Source organism: Mesoplodon bidens (assembly GCF_964165515.1).
Source record: "Mesoplodon bidens genome assembly, chromosome: 8".
Classification (NCBI taxonomy): Eukaryota; Metazoa; Chordata; class Mammalia; order Artiodactyla; family Ziphiidae; genus Mesoplodon; species Mesoplodon bidens.
In genome coordinates, this window is record NC_138165.1 from 22,293,241 (window position 1) to 22,315,730 (window position 22,490).

The 22,490-nt window shown below is 40.4% G+C and overlaps 1 protein-coding gene across 11 annotated transcripts in view; it reads left to right on the plus strand.

Annotated features, from left to right (window-relative positions):
* The window catches only part of LOC308622026 (uncharacterized protein), a 133,792-nt gene that overhangs the window by 88,049 nt on the left and 23,253 nt on the right, over positions 1 to 22,490 (plus strand). For all 11 annotated transcript variants that reach the window (XR_014016552.1, XM_081243061.1, XM_081243056.1 and 8 more), the window contains one exon: positions 19,718 to 19,841. Coding sequence is in view for 1 of the 11 variants with exons in the window: in XM_081243057.1 (XP_081099183.1) it covers positions 19,718 to 19,747 (30 nt within the window). In the remaining 10 variants the exon portion in view is untranslated. The remainder of the gene's footprint in view (positions 1 to 19,717; positions 19,842 to 22,490) is intronic.

Sequence of the window (22,490 nt, forward strand, 5' to 3'; positions counted from 1 at the left end):
TAATTTCTTTTCTAAAGGATAAGTAATAGGTCACATCGCAGGTTACTATGACACTTTTAAATCAAAAAGTTCAGAATAGAGGCATTTTAACAATTGTTTTGTTCCCCTAGAGCCATTTAGAAAATTCTACTTGCAGCTAAAACATTCTTTCCCGTTAGAGGTATTTCACCCAGATAGAAAACAGAAAGCTAGATAAACTGGGAAACTGAGGTCCCACAAAGGATCTCCTTAATCTCTTGGGTACGTGTTCTAGAGTCCCCCTTTTTGCACTCTTTTTTTTTTTCTTTTATCCAGAAGAGTAATATTAACTTTTTAATACAATTCATAGAGATCAATCAGCTATCTAGTGTTCAGGCCCAGAATGTATTTCTTGGCTAAAAGATCTCTACCCCACTTCCACATGTGGAAAGAAATAAAACATGGGACTCTAATCTCATAAATGAGTAACAAGGGTTGTTTCCTCAAATGAGACAAGGATTTAGGATGAGAACATGTTTTGAATTGAGATGGTTTTCATAAATCTGATTAGCTCTGATTGTAGGCTTATTTTATTGTTCACTGTATTTTGTTCCCATTTATAGCAATCAATAATAGATTTGTGATCTATCATTTATATCATTAATATTTCCCCTAGGTTTGAGTGCTGTGAAGTTCTCCTTTAAACTTGTATGGGGATTAAACTTGGCAGTGATTTAAAGTAATTAATTCATATGTCTGTTGTTAGCAAGGTCCAGTAATTAAAATCTACTTTAGAGTAAGTTATTAACTCTCCAATAAAAAAAAAGCACTTTATCAACTTATCAGTTTTAGCTATTTATTCTGGTTGACAGATGAGATAGGGAAGTTATTGACTGCACATAATCACCTCTGTACTTTCACCAGTAAGCACTGGGGTCAAATGGAAGTCTAGGTTGTTCAAGGTCAAAATTTAAATATAGAATAAACCAGTTCAGATTGCTGGGGTGGGGGAAGGTGCCCTTGGATCTTGTCACCTTTGCAATACTGTCTCCTGAAATTTTGCAAAGTCTGTTTTTACTCTGTTCACAATTTTCAAATTTCTAAAGTAAAAACCTAGACCAAGGGGCTTCTCTGGTGGCACAGTGGTTGAGAGTCCACCTGCCGATGCAGGGAACACGGGTTCGTGCCCTGATCCGAGAAGATCCCACATGCCGCGGAGCGGCTGGGTCCGTGAGCCATAGCCGCTGAGCCTGCGCGTCCGGAGCCTGTGCTCCTCAACGGGAGAGGCCACAACAGTGAGAGGCCCGCGTACCGCAAAAAAAAAAAACCAAAACCTAGACCGAGTATTTCATACTGAGGTCAGATATTAAATTGCTTTACTTTTATGGTTTTTTTGCAATATTACTAACTATAGTTACCATGCTGTACATTACATACCCATGACTAATTTATTTTATAAGTGGAAGTTTGTACCTTTTGACTCCCTTTGTATAATACTTTTAAAAACTAATATAATATTAAAAAAACTAATATTATATGTCAGTTATATCTCAATTTTTTAAAAAGGTAAAATTTAAAAATTTTTTTAAACCTTTAGATGCTCTCCTTGTGAACAGGCTGGGGGAAGAATTCTAGTTAAGTGTAATACCTGGGACACAACAGGTGCAAGCCTTTTATTTGCAGGCCTAAACTAGCCACATTCTTCCATCTCATGATAGCAAGGTTCCTTTTATTCTGCTTTCCTTCTTGGCCTGACATTTGGTTGCATTATTCAGCTTGAGGGCAACCATAATGGGCCCTTTGCTTTCCCCTGGTTGGCTTGTGATGAACTACTACCAAGGTCAGTTCAGGTCTAATTCTGTATGTGGTCAGCCATGACTACAATAGTGGCTCCCAAGCCCAGCTGATCATCAGGACTATCTGGGGTGGTATTTAAAGAGCTTTTTAGGCCTCATCCCAAACGTACTGAATCTGGATCTTTAGGGTAGAGCTGATGAATCTGTATGTTTCAAATCTTCCCAAGGTGATTCTGATATTCAGCCAAGTTTGGGACGTGGTCCAGGACCCTCTCCAGGTAATTAGAGATCCCATGAGTGTGGCCTTAGGGTATTGCCTCTGAGAAACTGCCATCTACTTACCAGAAGATTCTGAAAAGACCAGAGGTTCCTATTTGCAGTCTGCCCTTAATGACTACCCACTACCTTGGCGAAGAATTCAGTGTTCTTTCTCTGTCACTCTCACTCCCTCAGGCTGTCCTTGTGACTTATTTACTCTTTCAAGCTGCCCAGCAGTGGTGCTGGTGAAAATAAGGTAGGCTTTGGTCTTATAGACTTGACATGGCCTCTTGGCTCAGCCTCCTCTATGGGGGCCATTTGCCTCATCTGTACAGTGGAGATAATGTTGTCCTCCCAAGGATGTTACGAAGACCAGAAGAATGTATTAATATTACACCCTGCACTAGGCATTATAACTTATTTGGTTTTACTTATCCACCTCTATGAATATGTTGGTAAATGAAGCTTGGTCATCAGTTTTCCCTGATTGTAGCCCCTGGATTGCTCTAGGCAGTGTTTCTCAAAGTAAGGAACATAGATCACCTGCATCTGAATAGGAGGGAGAGAGGAGAGAAATCTGCTCTTATGTAACTGTAACTTTCTGCACTTTTGAATTTTTTATTGCAGTATAACATACACATAGCAAAGTGTATTTATTCTAAGTGAACAGCTCAGTGAATTTTCATAAACTGAAGACACTCATGAAACCAACACCCAGATCAAGAAATAAAACATGACCAGAACCCCAGAAGCTCTCTGCACTCGAACTTTGAGAACCAGTGTCATAGGAAGAGCCCAGCTGGGGAACTCCCCTTTGCCACAGTCCCGCTCCGTTCTCACGAGCCAAATCTGTGTGCCGTGTGAGCCCTCCCCAATCTGAGAGCCTGTGGCCTCACATGCACCCTTAATAGTGATGAGACTTCCTCTGTCAGAAGGGTCACAGAGGATGTTTCCATCATTTATATTCTTGCATACACCCTAAACTGCTTACAGTAAATGAATTCAGGTCCTAGCCAACAAGGAGTGGAGATCACTCATTGTCTGAAAGCATCAGCTTATTACAACACTCCAGCATTTTCTCACGGAACGGTGAATGAGGTAGATTCTAGTGTAATTACCTTTGTGTAATTGAAAACTAAATCACTGATGACTGCATAGTTTAAATATCCATTTAAATACTTTCATTTATTGCACTTATTTTTGCAGGACATGCTACTACCAAATAGGCTATTAATTTTTCTAGTGGATTAAAATCTGCATGGGAACCTTAAAAACTAGCACAGCTCAAATAGATGCTCTCTTCTTCCAGAAATCATTAGAGAGAGCTTGTCTTTTTCTTTAATCCACCTATTCAAAATAATCTATTAGACTAAGACCTGTAATAACACAGGTCTTGCCCAAAAGAGATCAGGTTTTTCTATGCAATATAATTTAGGCAAGATTTTAAATAATAGAACAAGAGCCCGTGGTGCTTTTGCCTGTATCTCCTCAAATTTTTTTTTTTTTTTTTTGCGGTACGCGGGCCTCTCACTGCTGTGGCCTCTCCCGCTGCGGAGCACAGGCTCTGGACGCGCAGGCTCAGCGGCCATGGCTCACGGGCCCAGCCGCTCCGCGGCACGTGGGATCCTCCCGGACCGGGGCACGAACCCATGTCCCCTGCATCGGCAGGCGGACTCTCAACAACTGCGCCACCAGGGAAGCCCTCTCCTCAAATTTTAACATGCACGCCAATTACCCGGGGGTCTTGTTAAAATGCAGATTCTGATTTCGTGTGTCTTGAGGCCTGAGATTCTGCATTTCTAACAGGTTTCCAGCTGGGGCTGATGCTGCTGGTCTGAGGGCCACACCTTGAGCAGCAAGAGTATTCAGAATAAGCCCTGACTAGAAGCCTGCGTACATATCTGAGCTTCAATTTCCCCATATATATAGCCAATTTCTAAGTCCCTTCTAACTGTACAATTCCACAATTCAATAATCTCTCTTCACTTATTAGCTCATTTTTCTTTAGGCTGCTGATTCTCATTGTTTATAAGCTGTTGTATTAGGTATTGTGTATTGGAGGGCCAGGTAAAAACTCTTACTTATGGCTGAAAAGTTTTATTTTTCAATCTTCTACAAGTCTACCTCAATCCATGGAAAATTTTGGCTAATAATAACATGACACTGGCCTTGGACCATAAGCTAAACTTGAGTCAGCAGTGCAGGGCTTTGGATTAAGCAAGTGTGAACCTGGGAGTATAACCAAAAGAAAGGGACAGCTAGGGCTTCCCTGGTGGCACAGTGGTTAAAAGTCCACCTGCCAATGCAGGGGACACAGGTTCGAGCCCTGGTCCGGGAGGATCCCACATGCTGCGGAGCAACTAAGTCCATGTGCCACAACTACTGAGCTACTGAGCCTGTGCTTTAGAGCCCGCAAGCCACAACTACTGAGCCCCCGTGTCACAACTACTGAAGCCCACGTGCCTAGAGCTCATGCTCCTCAAAAAGAGGAGCCACCGCAATGAGAAGCCTGTGCACCACAACAAAGATTAGCCCCTGCTCACCGCAACCAGAGAAAAGCCCGCGCACCGCAACGAAGACCCAACACAGCCAAAGATAAAATAAATAAAATAAAATAAATTAAATTTAAAAAAAAAGAAATCTATGGAGACCACTGCCAATACCACAGCCCATTCTTACCAATGGAGGTGGTGACAACATGGAGGCCAAGAAAGTCTAGCCATTGAAAATTATTTCTAACACAGCATACACATCAACAACTAACAGGGAAAACTAACAGGCAGGGAAAATAGCACCCATCTTCCTTTTACCTTCTACATCTCACTTCATTATATCTGATTGGCAAAATCTAGTTTATATAGTCATAGTTTTTTAGCTATAAGTCAATATTTATTGAAGTATAACATACACACAGAAAAATGCACAAATCACAATTAGTCAGCTTGATGAACTTTCCTAAAGTGAACATACCCATGTAACCAGCACCCAGATGAGGAGATGGAAATTCCTAGCACCCAGAATCACCCCTTATTCTCTTTTCTAGGCATTATCCTCCCTGAAGTTAACTGCAATCTTGGCTTCTAACATCATAGAGCAATTTTGCCTATTTTTGAACCTTATACAAAGTGGAATAATACGATATGTACTCTTTTATAACTGACTTTTTTCACTCAGCATTATTTTTGTGAGATTTATCCATGTTGCATGTAGCAATTGTACCTTCATTTTCATTGCTGTATTGTGTTCCACTGGATGAATATAACAACATTTATGTATTCTACTGCAGATGGACATTTGGATTGTTTCCAGTTTGGTTATAACAGATAGTGCTGCTATGAAAATAACATATGTATGCATTTCAGTTAGATATATAAGAATGGAATTTCTGGGTTATAGGAGATACATACACTTAGCTCAAGTATATATTGCCAAACCGTTTTCCAAAGTAATGGATGTGCCACATCCTTATCAAAATTTATATTTTCCATCTTTTACATTTTAGCCATTCGGTTGAAAGGCTAATGCAATGTATTGAAATCATATTGTGGTTTTAGTTTTTATTTACCTGATGTCTAACAAGTGAAGCACCTTTTCTTATATTTATTGGCCATTTGGATGTCCTCTTCCGTGAAGTGCCTGTCCAAGTCTTTCGCCCAATTTTCTGTTGGCTTGTCTGACTTTTTCTTGTTCTTTGTGGTTCTTTGTTCTGAATATGAGTCTTTTGTTGGATATATGCATCGGAAACACCTTTTGCCTCTCTGCAGCTTGTTTTTTCACTCCTTTAGTAGTGTCTTTTGATGAAGATGTTCATAATTTTGATGTATTTCAGTTCATCAGAGGTTTTCCTTTATGGTCTATTTTGTGAGTATCCAGTTTAAGACTGCTGACTCCAAGGTCGTAAAGGTATTCTCCTATGTTTTCTTGTGAAAGCTTGTTTTACTGTTGACATTTAGATTTATAATTCATCTGATACTGATTTCTGTATATGATGAAAAGTAGGAAGTATAGTTTTGAGCCTTCCAACTCCTATAATGCTGTGCAATGGGGATGGGGTATCTATAGAAGTTGGTGAAAATGAAGCTGAGTGCCAAGAGGCCATATCTAACACAGTTAATCTAGGCGAGTTTTTATACCATAAAACATGGAGCTCCAAACCATGAATTTTACTGAACCTCTTTTTTTTTTTTTTTTTCTTTTTGCGGTATGCGGGCCTCTCACTGTTGTGGCCTCTCCCGTTGCGGAGCACAGGCTCCGGACGCGCAGGCTCAGCGGCCACGGCTCACGGGCCCAGCCGCTCCGCGGCATATGGGATCCTCCCAGACCGGGGCACGAACCCGTATCCCCTGCATCGGCAGGCGGACTCTCAACCACTGCGCCACCAGGGAGGCCCTGAACCTCTTTTCAATATGACTTTCTGTGATAGCGATTTTCCAGATTCCACACCTCCCTAATGGCAACAGTCCACTTCAAGCACTTGCTTCGCCTCTTCTTCCTTACCCTACCTCTTGGAATGTCATCATTTTTGCAAGAGCACTGTGTTCTTTTTCAAAACTTATAGCAAGAATTGATCTGCTTTCAAATAAATGAAAAGAAGCCCAAGGTTAGACTTGGTGAGTAAATGTGAATGTTAGAATACTTTTAAAGATTTGTAGTTTTATTATCCAATCTTAGAAAGTGTGGTCAGGTATGGAATATTGTTCTAAATGGCTTGAGGACGAGGAAACAACCTCAGCGTCCATCAGTGGATGAATGGATAAAGAAGTTGTGAGATATATTATACATATGTGTGTGTGTGTGTGTGTGTGTGTATATCTATCTATCTATCTATCTATATATATATATATATATACAGCAGAATATTATTCAGCCATAAGAAAGAGGAAATCCTGCCATGTACAATAATATGGACCTTGAAGGCATTGTGGTAAGTAAAATATGTCAGAGAGAGACAAAACTGTATGATCTCACTTGTATGTGGAATCTTAAAAAGAGAAAAAAACACTCTTAGAAAAAGAGATCAGACTTGTGGTTACCAGAATGGGTTGAGCCGGGGGAGGAGAAATTTAAGGAAGGTGGTCAAAAGGTACAAACTTTCAGTTATAAGACAAATAAGTATGAGGGATGTAATGTACAATATGATGACTATAGTTAACCCTGCTGTATAATATATAGGAAAATAGCTGAGAGAGTAAATTCTAAGAGTTCGTGTCACAAGGAAAAAAAGGTTTTTTCTGCTTTTCCCCTTGAGTGTATCTATATGAGATGATGCATGCTGACTAAACGTATTGTGGTAATCATTTCACAATATATGTAAGTCAAACCATCATGCAGTACACCTTAAACTTGTACAGATATATGTCATTATATCTCAATAAAACTGGAAAAAGTGAATAAAAGGCTTGAGGAAAAAGCGAGTTCTCCTAGGTGGGTTAAACAAGCTCCATCACCCTACCTCTCCCCACTTAGGGGCACAACCACTTCAGGCAATTTTTTTCATGTGGAACAACTGATGCCTCAATCTGATGTAAGGTATTATACAAAGGAGGTTTTGAAACAAACTCCCTACAACCAGATTTCTCTGTATAGGATCCTCCTCTAGAAATTACGGGGTGGCCCCTGGAACAATAAAATGCATCTAGAGCAAAATTCTTCTCAACTGCCTTGCGCCTGAATCCCTGCTCTTTCCTTTGACATTTTGATATATCCTTTGGTTCCCTAATAATAATAGCTGAAGTGGGTTGTGAAATATGACTTTTTTATTATTCAACTCAATTTTTATTTCATGTCCCTATATCTCTGGGTCCTTAGGAAAATAACACTGGTCATTTCAGGTCATACTGAAATGGTCATTTCCAAGCCATGCTATACAATTTCAGGATCTTACATAGTGCCAAGGCTTCTGGAACAGGGTGAGTATCTTAGCTGGTCCTTAATTAGTTCACAGTGATAAGGCCAAAACTGATATACATTGTAGGGGTCCCCTGCCCCCTTTATGTCTAGAAGTCTTCTGTTGTTTCTGGGTTCCATAGAGATCTGACCATCTGCATAGATGCACCTGGCAGCAATTGTCCCTAGGTTCTCCCAATTCTTATTTGCCAGGCACTCTTCTAATTATTCTATGTATATTGTCCTAATTAATTTCCATAATAACCCTATATGATAATTGCTGTTATTATCTACATTTTATAAATGAGGACATTGAGGTTAGATAACATGCCTAAAGCCCTCGCTTCTCGTTAGTGGTGAAGCTTTTGCTGTGGATTGATTCCCTTTACTCTTTCGTGTGAATGCTCATTAATAATCCATTTGCGCACCCTTGCTTTGCCTCTCAGATCTTAGACAAACCTCTTATTATCATCTCCACTTGCCTCCAGAATTTTTCTTTGCAAAGATCCATCACACCAAGGTTTGCCAGTCCTTTTAATCTTCTTATTCAATTTATGAAGCGAGTATTTGTAGGCACCAGCTATGTGTCCAACACAAGTTCTGATGACTGAATGGGATAGGGAGGAAAGAAATACAAGAGTCCCTTTCATAGGAAACACAAATGGAATTTAACTTAATTAAAAAGAAACCTAAGTGCTTCAATCACTAACCATTGATTTGACACTTGGGACTCATATATGAACAGCTATTGTTGTTTTTGATGGTCCTTTCATCTGGGTCATTTCCCAGAAGTAGCATATGTTTCCTCTTATGCTCATCTGAGAACTACTGATCCTTCTGAGGGGCCCACCTCCACCCACAGCCCCCCTCAGGGTTCAGTGGATCTCAAGTGTCAATTTCCCAGCGTTCGTTCACTCACGCTTCCATAGGGATTAGGATAAAGATGGAATCTTTGGGAAATTGAAAGTGCCATTTTAGACTCAACATAGTTTGTTTTTTTAAAGATTTTTTTGATGTGGACCATTTTTAAAGTCTTTATTGAATTTGTTACAACATTGCTTCTGTTTCATGTTTTGGCCTTTTGGTCACGAGGCATGTGGGATCCTAGCTCCCTGGAAGGTGAAGTCCCAACCACTGGACCGCCAGGGAAGTCCTGTAGACTCAATATAGTTTTGACAGATTTTATGGATGAACCTGGTACCTAGTCACTAAATACAAGGTTTTTATGGAAAAATATGTACATGTTCCCCAAAAAACAATTTTGTAAACTAATCTGACTACAGTCCTTGATTATGAACCATGTTACATTCTTTGCATTTCTTGGGTACCTTAACTTGTAAACCTGGCTGTTTTAAGTGGAACATCTGGTGTTTTCTCTATTCTTTACTCTTTCAGAATGAGGTAGATGTCTCTGTCCTGATACCAGTTCTCAACTTGAGCAAATTAGTGCCTCTAGCCACTTCAGAGAAAACAGATCTCTGGTAGGGATCATTTAAGACTTTACAGCAGTGTTTTACAAAGTTCTAATTACCCTGTTTATCTGGAATCTCCTGAAAATTAATCCCTAATTAGCTGAATGTAAGATGACCTACTGTGGGAACTAGTTTTACTGGAACATTTCATCCTAGATTTCTGTGACCACGAGTTTAGTCCTAGAGAAAAGTAAATCGGCACCATTTTCTCCATTTCATCATGTAGTAATCACGAAATGTAAGAGCCTGATCAGACAGTCCATGATCCTGATGGAAGCAGAATGTCATGGCTTTGTAAGAAGAAACATCAAATCCCTAACCCTAGAGAGTGATCAGTTTATCTTGTTGCTTCCTCCTTAGATTAAGAGCAATTTCAGTAGGATGAGATCCCTGGGTACAGCACCTGCAGAAAGGAGAGAGGACTGAAATGGAAGATAACTCCAAGCTTTGTCTTGAGGAATTTTTAAACCTCCATCCATCTCAATTTTGTTATTTGTGAAATGGGGTCTTAATAACTATTTAATAGGAGAATTACAAGATCTCATCGGATGTGTGAAAGCGCTTTATGTTTAAAGCAGTATATGCCACTACAGATTATGAAAATTCATTTTTATATTTCCTTTACTTTTTAACCTAGTAAGTGCCCTGACCAGCCATAATGACCACATTACACATTTTAAAACCATTGCTAGACTTTGGTGCTGGTGGTGTGATAGTAGCAATAGCAAGACAAAGAGAAAGAGGAGTGTGGGTAGGTGGGGGGGGTGTGTGTGTGTGCTTGCCCATGTGCTGGGTTTTCTTTATGTTCCAAAAAGTTCTGTGAAAGCCATCCAGTGTGCAAATGGGAAGGAACACAAATAAGGTAGGGAATCTACCCAGGTGTCAGAGAGTCCACATTGATCTTACTGACAAAATAACTGTCCATCCCAAGTTCATGTCATTACTTTTAAAAAAATAATAACCGTTTTTACTGCTAATAGTTTCAAAGACTTGTTAGATGTTTTTTTTTTTTTTTTTTTTTTTTTTTTTTTTTTTTTGCAGTATGCGGGCCTCTCACTGCTGTGGCCTCTCCCGTTGTGGAGCACAGGCTCCGGACGCGCAGGCTCAGCGGCCATGGCCCACGGGCCCAGCCGCTCCGCAGCACGTGGGATCCTCCCGCACCGGGGCACGAACCCGTGTCCCCTGCATCGGCAGGCGGACTCTCAACCACTGCGCCACCAGGGAAGCCCTGTTAGATGTTTTTTACTTCGTTATACTGGCTAAGATTTTTAAAGTTAGCTCTTAAGGTAATAGCTTATCTTAAGATGCCTTTGTTTAAGAGATGAGGTAAATTCCATCCTGGAAGCAAGAATGACCTAGAACAGATGCTTTTTTCCAATTCCACTCCCATGGATCCCTTAGGTTGAATTCCACCTCTTAAAAAAAAAAAAAAAAAAAAAGCACGGATATGTATGGACTCAGTAAGGGTGAAGAAAGGAAAGCTGATAGTGACTCACTCCAGGTTATAGGAGGAGAGGATTATGTTTCCACCCCCATAAGCCTGATGGTAGGAACTCCCACGTAGAAAGATGAGGCAGATCTTCATATGAAAGCAGTTTGAAGTAGTGGCCCACCCTACAAAAGAAGCTAAATTCATTGTTAACTTCTAGACTACACAGTTAAAATGTAAGAGCAGCAGGGGCCCCCATACGCTCAAAGGCCTGAAAACAATGTATTATCTTTTGGTGAGGAATTTCAATTTTAGAATTCTATCCTTAGGGAGTAATCAAGCATAAATGCAAGATTGAGCTACTGGGTAGATCATCCAAGCTATGTTCATCATACAGAAATAGTAAAAGCAACCTAAGCAGCCAACAATAAGAGTTTAGTTAAATAAATACATCCATATAATGTGTACTATTTATATTTAAAGTAATGTAATAGATAAATATTTATTCATATGATAAGATTTTAAAATTTATTAAGGACAAACGCAGGTGACCAACCAACCAATTGATTCCAATTTTGTAAAATAAATAAATGTGTGAATGTAAGTGTGGTTTTAAAAGCCCTTAAAGGGCTTCTAACTCAAAATGGTAGAATGAGCACATGCATTTAATCTCCTCTTGCTCTCCAAATCCCACTAAAATGATTTTAGGTCAGACCCACTCACAAACAACACAGTTTATAAAAGTGCAAAAAGGAACACCCCCTGATTTCACCCCCAACCCAACTCTGGGTCTTGCCTACATCTCTTCAAGTGGAAAGAAAGCTAAGGAATGAGACACGAGAATGGAAAGAGAAGATTTTTACTTTTTATTTTATACTTTCTGTACTAGTTGAATTTTTTAATTAGTATGTATGTATTTTTGTAACTTTAAAAGTTATTGAAGGATAGATACAAATGTATTAAATACAGCAGCACCACATCATTTTGCATTTAGCTTCATGAGGATTCACCTAAATTTGGTAAAGGTAGAAGGCAAAAGAGAAAGAATAAAGGAAAGAGGGAAAGGGAAGAAAGAGAGGAGGAGGAGGAGAACAAGAGAGAATGTTTTAAATGGTGTGATGATTTCTGCCTGACCTGCCTTTCAGTTAGCTTGAACTTAACCCGAAGTTAATCCGAAAAAGGTGATGTAAATTTGATCCATTTCTGGTCCCGTGCACTGTTCATATTTATAGTATCTGGTCATGATGAATGTGATTCTAGTATTAACAGATTCTTTTATTTTTATTTGTTTATTTAGACTTAAATAACATGGCTTATTAACACAACTACTTCATAAGGGCTCAACTGAGGAAGCAACGTTCTCTGACACTGAGCGATGTAAGGTATTTTCAAGGGTAATTCTCATTCCTCCCTTGATTTAGAAGTTAATTCCCAAAACTATGGAAAGCCAGTGCAGAAATTAGTAATCAGTGGTGGTATTAAGATGTTTTTTATTCTCTTCCCCTTTCTCCTTAGTCATGTTTTCTATTTGAAGTATGAGGAAGTGTTCCTTTTGTAATAAGACAACTATATTAAAAAAAAATTTTTTTTAACAGAATGTGTAGCTCTCATTCCACCTTCACCTGGCTGGTGAGCACCCAGTGGCTCCTGGTCTTTTACAGAGGCAACCAGATTTCATGACTCTATTCTTAGAACCATCTCATTCCCTCCTGCTGCCCCACATGGAGCACTTTTTAGTGATAACATACCATAGCGTCATAATTTTTTACCTTACAAAACGCTCAATCCCAGTCTGTGTCAAATGCTGTTTTATAACTAGCCCTTCAACTGTTTTTCTTTTTCTTTGTGTAAAGTGCTTCATTAAGTTTTAAGAAACTCAAATTTATATTCATGAGTAAAAAAAAAATTTTTTTTAGAATTTGAAATACACTTAGAAAATGCCATTTGCAGAAGAAACATTAAACAGGCTACCCCTTTATTACGTAAGTTGAAAAGCCATCCAAGAAACTTCAGATAGCGTAAAAAGGAACTCACATACTGATGATTAATCTGTGTTTCTGCCTGCAAAATTGAGCAATCAGGGTTAGGCTGTCCCCGAAGAACAACTTTGAAATCCTGAAAGGATAATCAAGCATTTATCTCAGAGGCCTATGGAATAACCAAATCCTTTGGATACCTAAAAGGTAGAGAATAAGAAGCAGCTGAGGGCTGCCTGCTCTCGAGGCAGGGCTAGCCCTATGGAAATGTGTCCAAAACTGGTAGCCTGACCAGGTTGCAGTTAACGGTTCTGATCTGTAGAAAGTGAGACTTCAAGACCACGGGTTCTCTGTGGAGGATAGGTACTTGAATAGATACCTAATTACAAGTTAGGAATACAGTTTTAATAACTTATTATGTGATGCAGAACAATTTATTTAATCTCCTGGACTCCTTTATTTTTATAGATTTAAAATGGGAATCATACTATTTGTTTAATCCACAAATTAAATGAGAGGCGCCTTTTGGGTATACAGTGCTGGCTCCTAACATATAAGAAAAAATTTTCAGGGCTTCCCTGGTGGTGCAGTAGTTGAGAATCTGCCTGTCAATGCAGGGGACACAGGTTCGAGCCCTGGTCCAGGAAGGTCCCACATGCCGCGGAGCAACTAGGCCTGTGAGCCTCACTACTGAGCCTGCGCGTCTGGAGCTTGTGCTCCGCAACAAGAGAGGCTGAGACAGTGAGAGGCCCGCGCACTGCGATGAAGAGTGACCCCCCGCTCGCCGCAACTAGAGAAAGCCCTCGCGCAGAAATGAAGACCCAACACAGCCAAAAATAAATAAATAAATAAAATTTAAAAAACACTAAATTTTCAAACATTTATTAAGAAAAAAAGATAAGGGCTTCCCTGGTGGCGCGGTGGTTGAGAGTCCGCCTGCCGATGCAGGGGACGCGGGTTCGTGCCCCGGTCCGGGAGGATCCCACGTGCCGCGGAGCGGCTGGGCCCGTGAGCCATGGCCGCTGGGCCTGCGCGTCCGGAGCCTGTGCTCCGCAGCAGGAGAGGCCACAGCAGTGAGAGGCCCGCGTACCAAAAAAAGAAAAAAGAAAAAAAGATAAAACACACCCTATCTACAGCAGAATTGTTGGGCCGTTTAGTGTGGGAAGTGGCAGACAAGCAGTTCCTGATGAGGCCAGTGGGAAGCCTGGAGACATCTTTATGTTTCCCTTTAACATTTTGCAACTTGTTTACTCGTTAAATACCTTGGCAACAAGAATTGCATTTTTCTTGCATGGAATCCATGTCTAAGAAAACACACACCTGGAAGCTGTCAACAACAATATGCTTGCCAAGTTAGATGAGCCCACTGATGGGGCTGGCATGGATCAGCCTTAATCCTTTCTCAGGGCACTGAAGCAAAAAACACTGGAGAGTATCTGTCAGGAGTTTTCAGGTGAATCCCATTCCGCCTTCGTGCACCAGAGGCCTGCACCATAGCCTCCTCCTCTGTCATGTGACCAGCAGGATTGCTGCTGTGCTTTATGGATGGTGAAGACATATTTTCGGCTCTTCCTTCTTTTTAATTCCTCCTTTCCTTACTTCTGAGATGGGGACTGAATGGAGAGTATCAAATTGACCTGGAGAGCATGAACTAGATGTGCTTAGATTATGGAGCCTGGCCTCAGTGGGGAAGAAATGTATCCTAACCTACCACTCCAACCATGATATCCAATTTTAAGATTTAAGCATCTAAAACAAGAACAGTTATGAAAATACCAACCTTCTTGTGAGAGCAAGATCAAACAAGGTAATGAATATAAAAGCACTTTGCCAACTGTAAACTATTTTTAAAAAATAAATCATGTTAACAATTATTGTAGCAATTCTTTTCAAAGAGAAACAGCCAAGACCTCGAGTGAATGGAAAAGTCACTGCATTTTCCCACCTGGCCCAACACTCACTGCCTTCTGTAAGACCCAAATCTCCCTCTCCCTCTTCCTCACCCCAGATTTCCTTACACCCTTCAGCACCAGTGGAAACTTCTCAACTAGCTGTTGATCTCAATATCGGATTATAGAAATTCACAGTAAGGCATAAATGAGGATTAATTCTTCTGGAATACATTTACATGTTAAAAGAATTTGCTACTCAAAAGGATTTTATCTAGATGGAATGATCTGCAGAGAAAAAAGGGAAACTGATTTTTTTTGTAGTTTAGGTTTATTTTTTCAGATTTTAAATTAATACATGTGACAGTTGGCAGAAATGTATTCATATTTTCACCAAAAAATATGTACACAAATATTCATGGCAACACTATTTGTAATAGCCCCAAACCAGAAACAATCTGAATGCCCATAGATAAATTGTAATCTATTCACATAATGGAGCACTACACAGCAGAGAGAATGAAGGAACTAAAACTTTATGCAACAACATGGATGAATCTCATGAACATGGTGGTGAGTAAAGGAAGCCAGGCACAAATGAGTATACACCATGTGATTCCATTTATATAAAGTTAAACAGGGGGCTTCCCTGGTGGCACAGTGGTTGAGAGTCCGCCTGCCGATGCAGGGGACACGGGTTCGTGCCCCGGTCTGGGAAGATCCCACATGCCGCGGAGCGGCTGGGCCCGTGAGCCATGGCCGCTGAGCCTGCGCGTCCGGAGCCTGTGCTCCGCAACGGGAGAGGCCACAACAGTGAGAGGCCCGCGTAACACACACACACAGAAAAAGTTAAACAGGGAATTCCCTGGCGGTCCAGTGTTTAGGACTCTGCATTCTCACTGCCAGGGCCCCAGGTTCAATTCCTGTTTGGGGAAGTGAATCTCTGCTGTTAGAAGTCAGGTCTGTTTTGGTGGGGAAGTAGTAGTGACTAGGAGGGAGGCACAAGGGCAACTTCTGGGGTGGTGGTAATAATGTTCTGTTCCTTGATCTGAAGACTGGTTACATATGTGTATTAATTTTGTGAAAATTTGTTGAGCTATAAACTTATGTATGCATGCATACATACTTCGTTAAAACATGCATGTTTTAATTTGATATGCATGTATAATGTACTTAAATTAAAAGTTTACTAAAAAGTTGGCAACACAGAGACTTCCCTGGTGATCCAGTGGTTAAGAATCCGCCTTCCAATGCAGGGGACAGGGGTTCAATCTCTGGTCAGGGAACTAAGCTCCCACATGCCACAGGGTAATTAAGCCCACTTGCTGCAACTACAGAGCCCATGCGCTCTGTAGCCCGCCCGCCACAACTAGAGAGAAGTCCGCATGCCACAATGAAGACCGACGCAGCCAAAAATAATTAATAAATAAATATTTTTTTAAAATTGGCAACACATGTTTATTGTAGAAAATCTAGAATATTGGAAATATATAGTGTTAAAGGATAGCTTTTGAAAAGCTAGGTAAAAGGTAAAATCATGACTCACGTAAATATCAAATTAACACCCATTAAAGATTTTATTTAACTCAATTACTGAGGAAACCAGTAAGATGTTATAGGCAGTTCAAATGATTTGATATACAGAGATTTATATTATCTATCAGGCAAAATTCATTTGCATTACATTAATAGAAATCATTTACATAGCTATGGACAGAAAACATTTGCACTACTATCAATTTTCTAAATGTTAACCCTCTTTCTCTACTGAGTTGTAAGGTAGTCTAGTCAAAGACGATGAAAGCAGAAATAACCAGAATGGATGAGCTAAATTTCATCCACTAAATTTCAAAGACTTTCTTAACACTAGAGTAAAATCAAAACAACCTGTAATCCTTGCATTCAGGGATAACCTACATGTGCCATATTTTTTAATATCATGTGAGGACTGTCTTAAATCTGTAGCAAAAGTTAACTGCTTCTATATTGAGTATAGATTTTTCCCTTTGTTCCAGAAAGCATTTGTTCACATTCCTGTTTATATCCTTAGCATACTTTCTTAGAAGGAGAAGTACTAGATCAAAAGGTTCGACCATTTTAAGACTCTTGATATATGTTACCAAATATTATAGGAATACTTTGAAGCACATAGCTGGGCTGGAGGAAGAGAGAAAGAAAAAACCTTTCTAGGCCACATGCCCGTAAGACTTCAGGAGCAAAATGTATGTTTACAGCCTTGCAGCTACCCACTATCAGCCTTCTTCTTTTCCTTTGCTTTTGGACTTCACCAGGATTGAGCAAAAACTCAGTCATCGACTGAGGAAAAAGCGTGGGTTGGCACAGCAAACCACAAAAAATCTCCAGTTCAAACCCAAATCCAAGATTACAAGAGATCTCCCTACACTGATGGCTTCATCTGTATTAGGTTATAAATCCCTTGAGGGATTTTCCAGAACTCAAACCCCACTTCCTCCATATGACTTCCTGTGTTACATGTATTTTCTGATCTATTTTGCCAGTCAGGATTTAAAATATTCTCTAAACTACATGTATTTAACAATGAGACCTCAATTATCCAGTTATTCAATAGTGTTTATCAATTGTCTTCTAAGTGATGTGGTGGTCCGGGGGTAAGTGGCAAAGCAAAACAGACGTATGTCTGCCCTGTGAGTCTCAAAAGTACGTTTAGCATATAATAAATAAAATTAGCCATATACATGGAATAAACATCATGCATTTTAATGTCAGGGTTTTTGTTGTTGTTGTTGTTGTTTTGCGGTACGCGGGCCTCTCACTGTTGTGGCCTCTCCCGTTGCGGAGCACAGGCTCCGGACGCGCAGGCTCAGCGGCCGGGCTCACGGGCCCAGCCGCTCCGCGGCATGTGGGATCTTCCCGGACCGGGGCACGAACCCGTGTCCCCTGCATCGGCAGGCGGACTCTCAACCACTGCGCCACCAGGGAAGCCCCAGGTTATTTATTGTTTTGTTTTATTTGCTGACTCTTCTCAGGAGATAGGTCTTTTCTTTCCAACTAGATAAGATGCTCCTTGAAGTCAGGGGCTATGTCTTCACTTCTCTAGCATCTTCCTAAGTATTGTGCACTTAATAGGCACCCAGTAGAGAGCAACCAAATTGAAAACATTAGTGCTTCATGTCTGTATGGACCAAGCAATTTATTCCTTCCAGCTCTTCAATTATTCTTATAATCTCTATGGGAGTAAGTAACAAATGATCGGGAAACATAAAGTAACTTATTATGTTAGTGATCGTTTTACATTTTATCTTCACCAATAGGTGGCATCATCCATTTTGAAATTATATTTTATAATGTTATAGCCCCAAATTTTTAAGTATGGAGTTCATTCAATAAATGTTTATTTGGCGTCTTCTATGTGGAAGCTGCCCAGCTGGCCACCACTAACAGAGTGAAAAATAAAAATACTACAGATATGCTTTAACCTACTTCCTTTCCTAGTATACCCTAAAGGACATTCCATTTTCAGATTTCATCCTTGTTCTATAAAATAACATCTAAATCTCGGATAACGACTACTCAAAAACAACAGTTTTACGTGTGTATGTGTTTATATTTTCAACTCAACCTAGTATCATATTTTAAAAAGATGAGAGGGATGCTAAGTTAAATAAAATGTAAACCAGAAAATGTGGATTGGGTAGGATGGGGTCAATCTGCAGAATTTAATCCAAGTTGGCTTTTAATTAACACTATTTACCACTTCTCAGTGAAAGGAACTTTCTTTCCTTTTGGAAGATAAGAAAAGTGTGATCCAGGCATAGCAGAACTACTTCTACAGCTTCCAAGCCTGCACAGTCCCATCTGGAGATAATAAAAGGTCCCATTCCTCTGTGTTTATTTCAAAAGGTTCATTCTCTGGAATGACCTGAGGTTGCAAACTGTAGAGCATTTGCCAGCTAAAAAGGGCTGCTGCCTGAATATTACTCAGGAAGTGTCTAGTCCCTAGGAGAGCTCCTCCAAGCTCTCCTTAGAGTAGAAAGAAGCCCCTTCTGCTCTTCCCAACAACATTACCTTCTCCACAGGCTGGGAGAAGAAAAGGAGAAAAAAGAGAGAAAGGGTGAGGGAGAGCAGTGGGGAAATGAAACTGCAGTATTTGCATTAAACACCATGTAACAGCCACTAATTTATCCACCTATTGATGAGAGAAAGGGGACATTTGACCAAATATGTGCTTCTTTTTACTGAGCAACTTTAAAGGGCAATGAGTGGCACTAGGTACTTTGGGAGATGCAAAGATTGAGCATACAAGGATTTTTGCCATCCAGGAGCTCCCAATCTAGTAACCACAGTAGTGTCTTGTGTAGTAGTGGCTAGAAGTATGGGCTCTAGGCTCTATTCTTTTGAACCCAGACTCCACCACTTACACATTCCTGGATAAGTTATTTAACCTTTTCATGCTTCAGTTTCCTAACTTGCAAAATGGAGATAGAGTCATTAGGAAGATAAAATGAAATAATGCATTACATTTTTAATAAAGAATGTTTATTATTATTAATACCAATAACTTTAATACACAAAGTAAATGTTCAGTGTCATAAGAGAGGTATATATAAAGACCTATGAAAACTCAGGAGCTAGAGCAGGAACTTCTTAGGAGAGCAGGGCAGAGCAAAGCATTCTTTGTTAGTATTTTAAAAAATACTAGTATTTTTGTTAGCATTTAAAAAAAAGAGACAACAGACCCCAAATGGAGTCACTTGTGTTAAGCCATGTGACCAATCAAGACTTAATACCTAACTTAATTGCAGTTTCAACCTCCCCCAGGAAGGTTGGGTCAGTCTGGAATTTCCTAGTCAGCACTAGTGAGGTAAGCCACTTGTTAGACCCCTTCCATCCTCCAGAGAAAGATGAGGTAATCTGCTCTTTCCTTGTCCTGCCCCGTTCTGCTTATAAAAGTCTTCCATTTTGTACAGCTCCTTTCTATATGCTACATGGGATGCTACCCAATTCATGAATCACTGAACAAAGCCAATAAAATCTATAAAATTTACTCAGTTGAATATTGTTTTTTTAACAGATTTGGTGGCAGCAGTGGGATCTGAAGTGAACTTCTGATGGCTTCAGGACAACAAGAAACACAGGCATGGTATTCCACAAACCCACTGAGTTCTCTGTCTTCCTGCCACTTCCGAAGGCCATGGGTAAGTTCCTCTTGGTTCTGAGTTTCACTCTCTTTGGATAGAGCTCCTGATTTAATTGGCTTTCCAGCCCAGGGCAGGTCAGTTTAAGCTAGCAGACAGTTCCACCCAGAAATAACCCCTAGCCCTTGGTTCGGTTTTCAATTCCCCATTTGATTGGAAATCTTAGCCTTTGGTTCTTTGACCAGATTCCACACTGGTAACTGTTGGCAATTTAGTCTGCAGTTTCCCATTTGTTTGGAATCAGCTTGCAGTCCCCATTCTTTGGGGTCTCTTGTTTCAATTCTCTCCCCAACCCCCGTTCCACATTGGGAATGGCTGGCAGTGTGCACACTGCCTTCTGTTGGCCAGTCTGCCGTAACATTTCTTTGGTTACTGCGTGGTATATTAAGGTTCACATGTTTGTTTTGTTTTGTATGAAAGGCTATTATTGACAAGGATCTTGGAAGCCTAAAAGCCACAAAAATTGGTGGGCATGGATTGAACACTTAAAAGCTATTAGAGGGGCTTCCCTGGTGGCGCAGTGGTTGAGAGTCCGCCTGCCGATGCAGGGGACACAGGTTCGTGCCCCGGTCCGGGAGGATCCCACATGCGGCGGAGCGGCTGGGCCCGTGAGCCATGGCCGCTGGGCCTGCACGTCCGGAGTCTGTACTCCACAACGGGAGAGGCCACAACAGTGAGAGGCCCGCATACCGCAAAAAAAAAAAAAAAAAAAAAAAAGCTATTAGAGTACTTGCCACCAAACTCTAACACTCCTGTGTTAGGATAAGTTGTCCATAGAATCGGTAGGTCGACACTAGGTCACCAGCCAACCTCAAGAAAATTTGCAGGCAATGAAGTACACTGTAAAACACCACACAATTCCCAACCAAGCAGCACATTCCCTTTTTAGTATTAGTTTGACTCCAAAAGCTTAGCTAAATAAATACATAAATAAATAATTTAAAAATAATAAAATTTAAAATTAATTAATAACTGTTAAATTCTAAAGAGTTAAGCACACCACCTTCCAGCACACCTGCTTATTTTATGTCTAAGTAAATTGACCTGGAAGCTGTAGATTTTTACGAAAATGGCAAAATCTTACTAAAAACAAGCTAGAATTACAGTGACCGTTCTGGAGAATGTTCCAATTAGACAAGATCTAATGAAGTGAACTTGAAAGCAAGCATTCCCAAATTAAACAGCATGAGATACATATCTTAATGGGTATGCAGAAGGCTCCAAAAGCCTTCATGATTCCAAAATAACTTCATTGAAAGATTCATTGCAAAGGCTAATAAAAAATTCAAGACACAAGAGGTACCTAAAATAAAAGACTGTAAGACTGACAGGGCTCCTACTGCTCCTCTCTATCCTCATTTACCTGAGTATTCACGTTCCACTAATTCTCTGTCTGAACTGCTTTTCCATTCTGAAGAGGCTGTTACGCAGTTTAAAATAAAACCACCCAAGGTTGCAGGCAGTTCTCCTCAGGTATCTTTCACTCCTTGGTCAAAGACTGAACTAAGGGCCACACTTAAAGAATTTGCTAAACCCAGAGAGGATTAAAAAACAAGCACTTCAAAAGTGTTTTGAAGAATTTAGAGTCATTATCAGGCCTATGACCCTGGTCTGTCAGATCTTTACCAGCTTGTGCACATGCTGGTAGAATCTGGTGAAGCATAAAAATGAAGGACGCAAAATGCAAAACCCTGAGGATGATAATTTGAGATCCTCAGTCTTCAGCATGGTCCCCTATGGACCATAAAATGCTCTCAAAGTAGAAACTGATCTTTTAAGAGTCGTTCCTAGAGTCTTCCTTGGTCTGTTATTCAGACATGCAAACAAAAGAAAGATGAATCTGTGACAGACTTTAAAGCTCATCTGGAAGCGCTCTTCCGACAGCTTTCTGGGTTTCATACAATAGATGAGGTCACCCAACCTGCTCCTAGCTACCCTATTTGTAGATGGATTATGTCCTGAGGTTAGTGGATTAATAAAAAGACAAAAAAGTGGGATGGGAGGCTGGCTACCTGTTTGACTGAACTTGTGACCGTAGCTGAACACTTTGAAAGGACTTTGGAACAAGATTGTAAACAAAAATCCACCAGAGCTCTTGACTTTAAAGTTATAACAGCTCCAAGGCCAGCTTGGATGCTTGGGTCCCCTACATCACAGTCTCCAACCGGGGGGGGGGGGGGGTGTCTATCGTTAAAATGCTGACTCAGGGGTTGATGTCTCAGCTGTATAGTCACTTGGGACTCTGGAAAAGATAATGTCCTCAAACAGCCTATGAATAATTTTCAACAGATTTGTAGGTATGAGCGCCCTCATATTGACCCTCAAAGGAGGGCCCCCGTATGGGCCCCTCCCAGAGTTGATGAGACCCTGAGGGATTTTCTGGTAAACTGTTACGTTATTCCCTTAAATAGCCAAGGGAAACTAAAATTAAAATCAATGGGAAAAAAAAAAATCAATGGAAAACCTTGCCAAATTCTGGTAGATACTGGAGCTACACTCTCTACTTTAAACCCCTCTCGGAGTCTGCAGATGTGGTCCTGGAAAAACTGGCAGAAGCCAAGCCTGCTAAGGATGAGAATAATTACCAGAGCGCGCTCTCCCAGATCTTTGTCTACAGCACCCAATAGAGCGAGAAAAATAAAATATCTT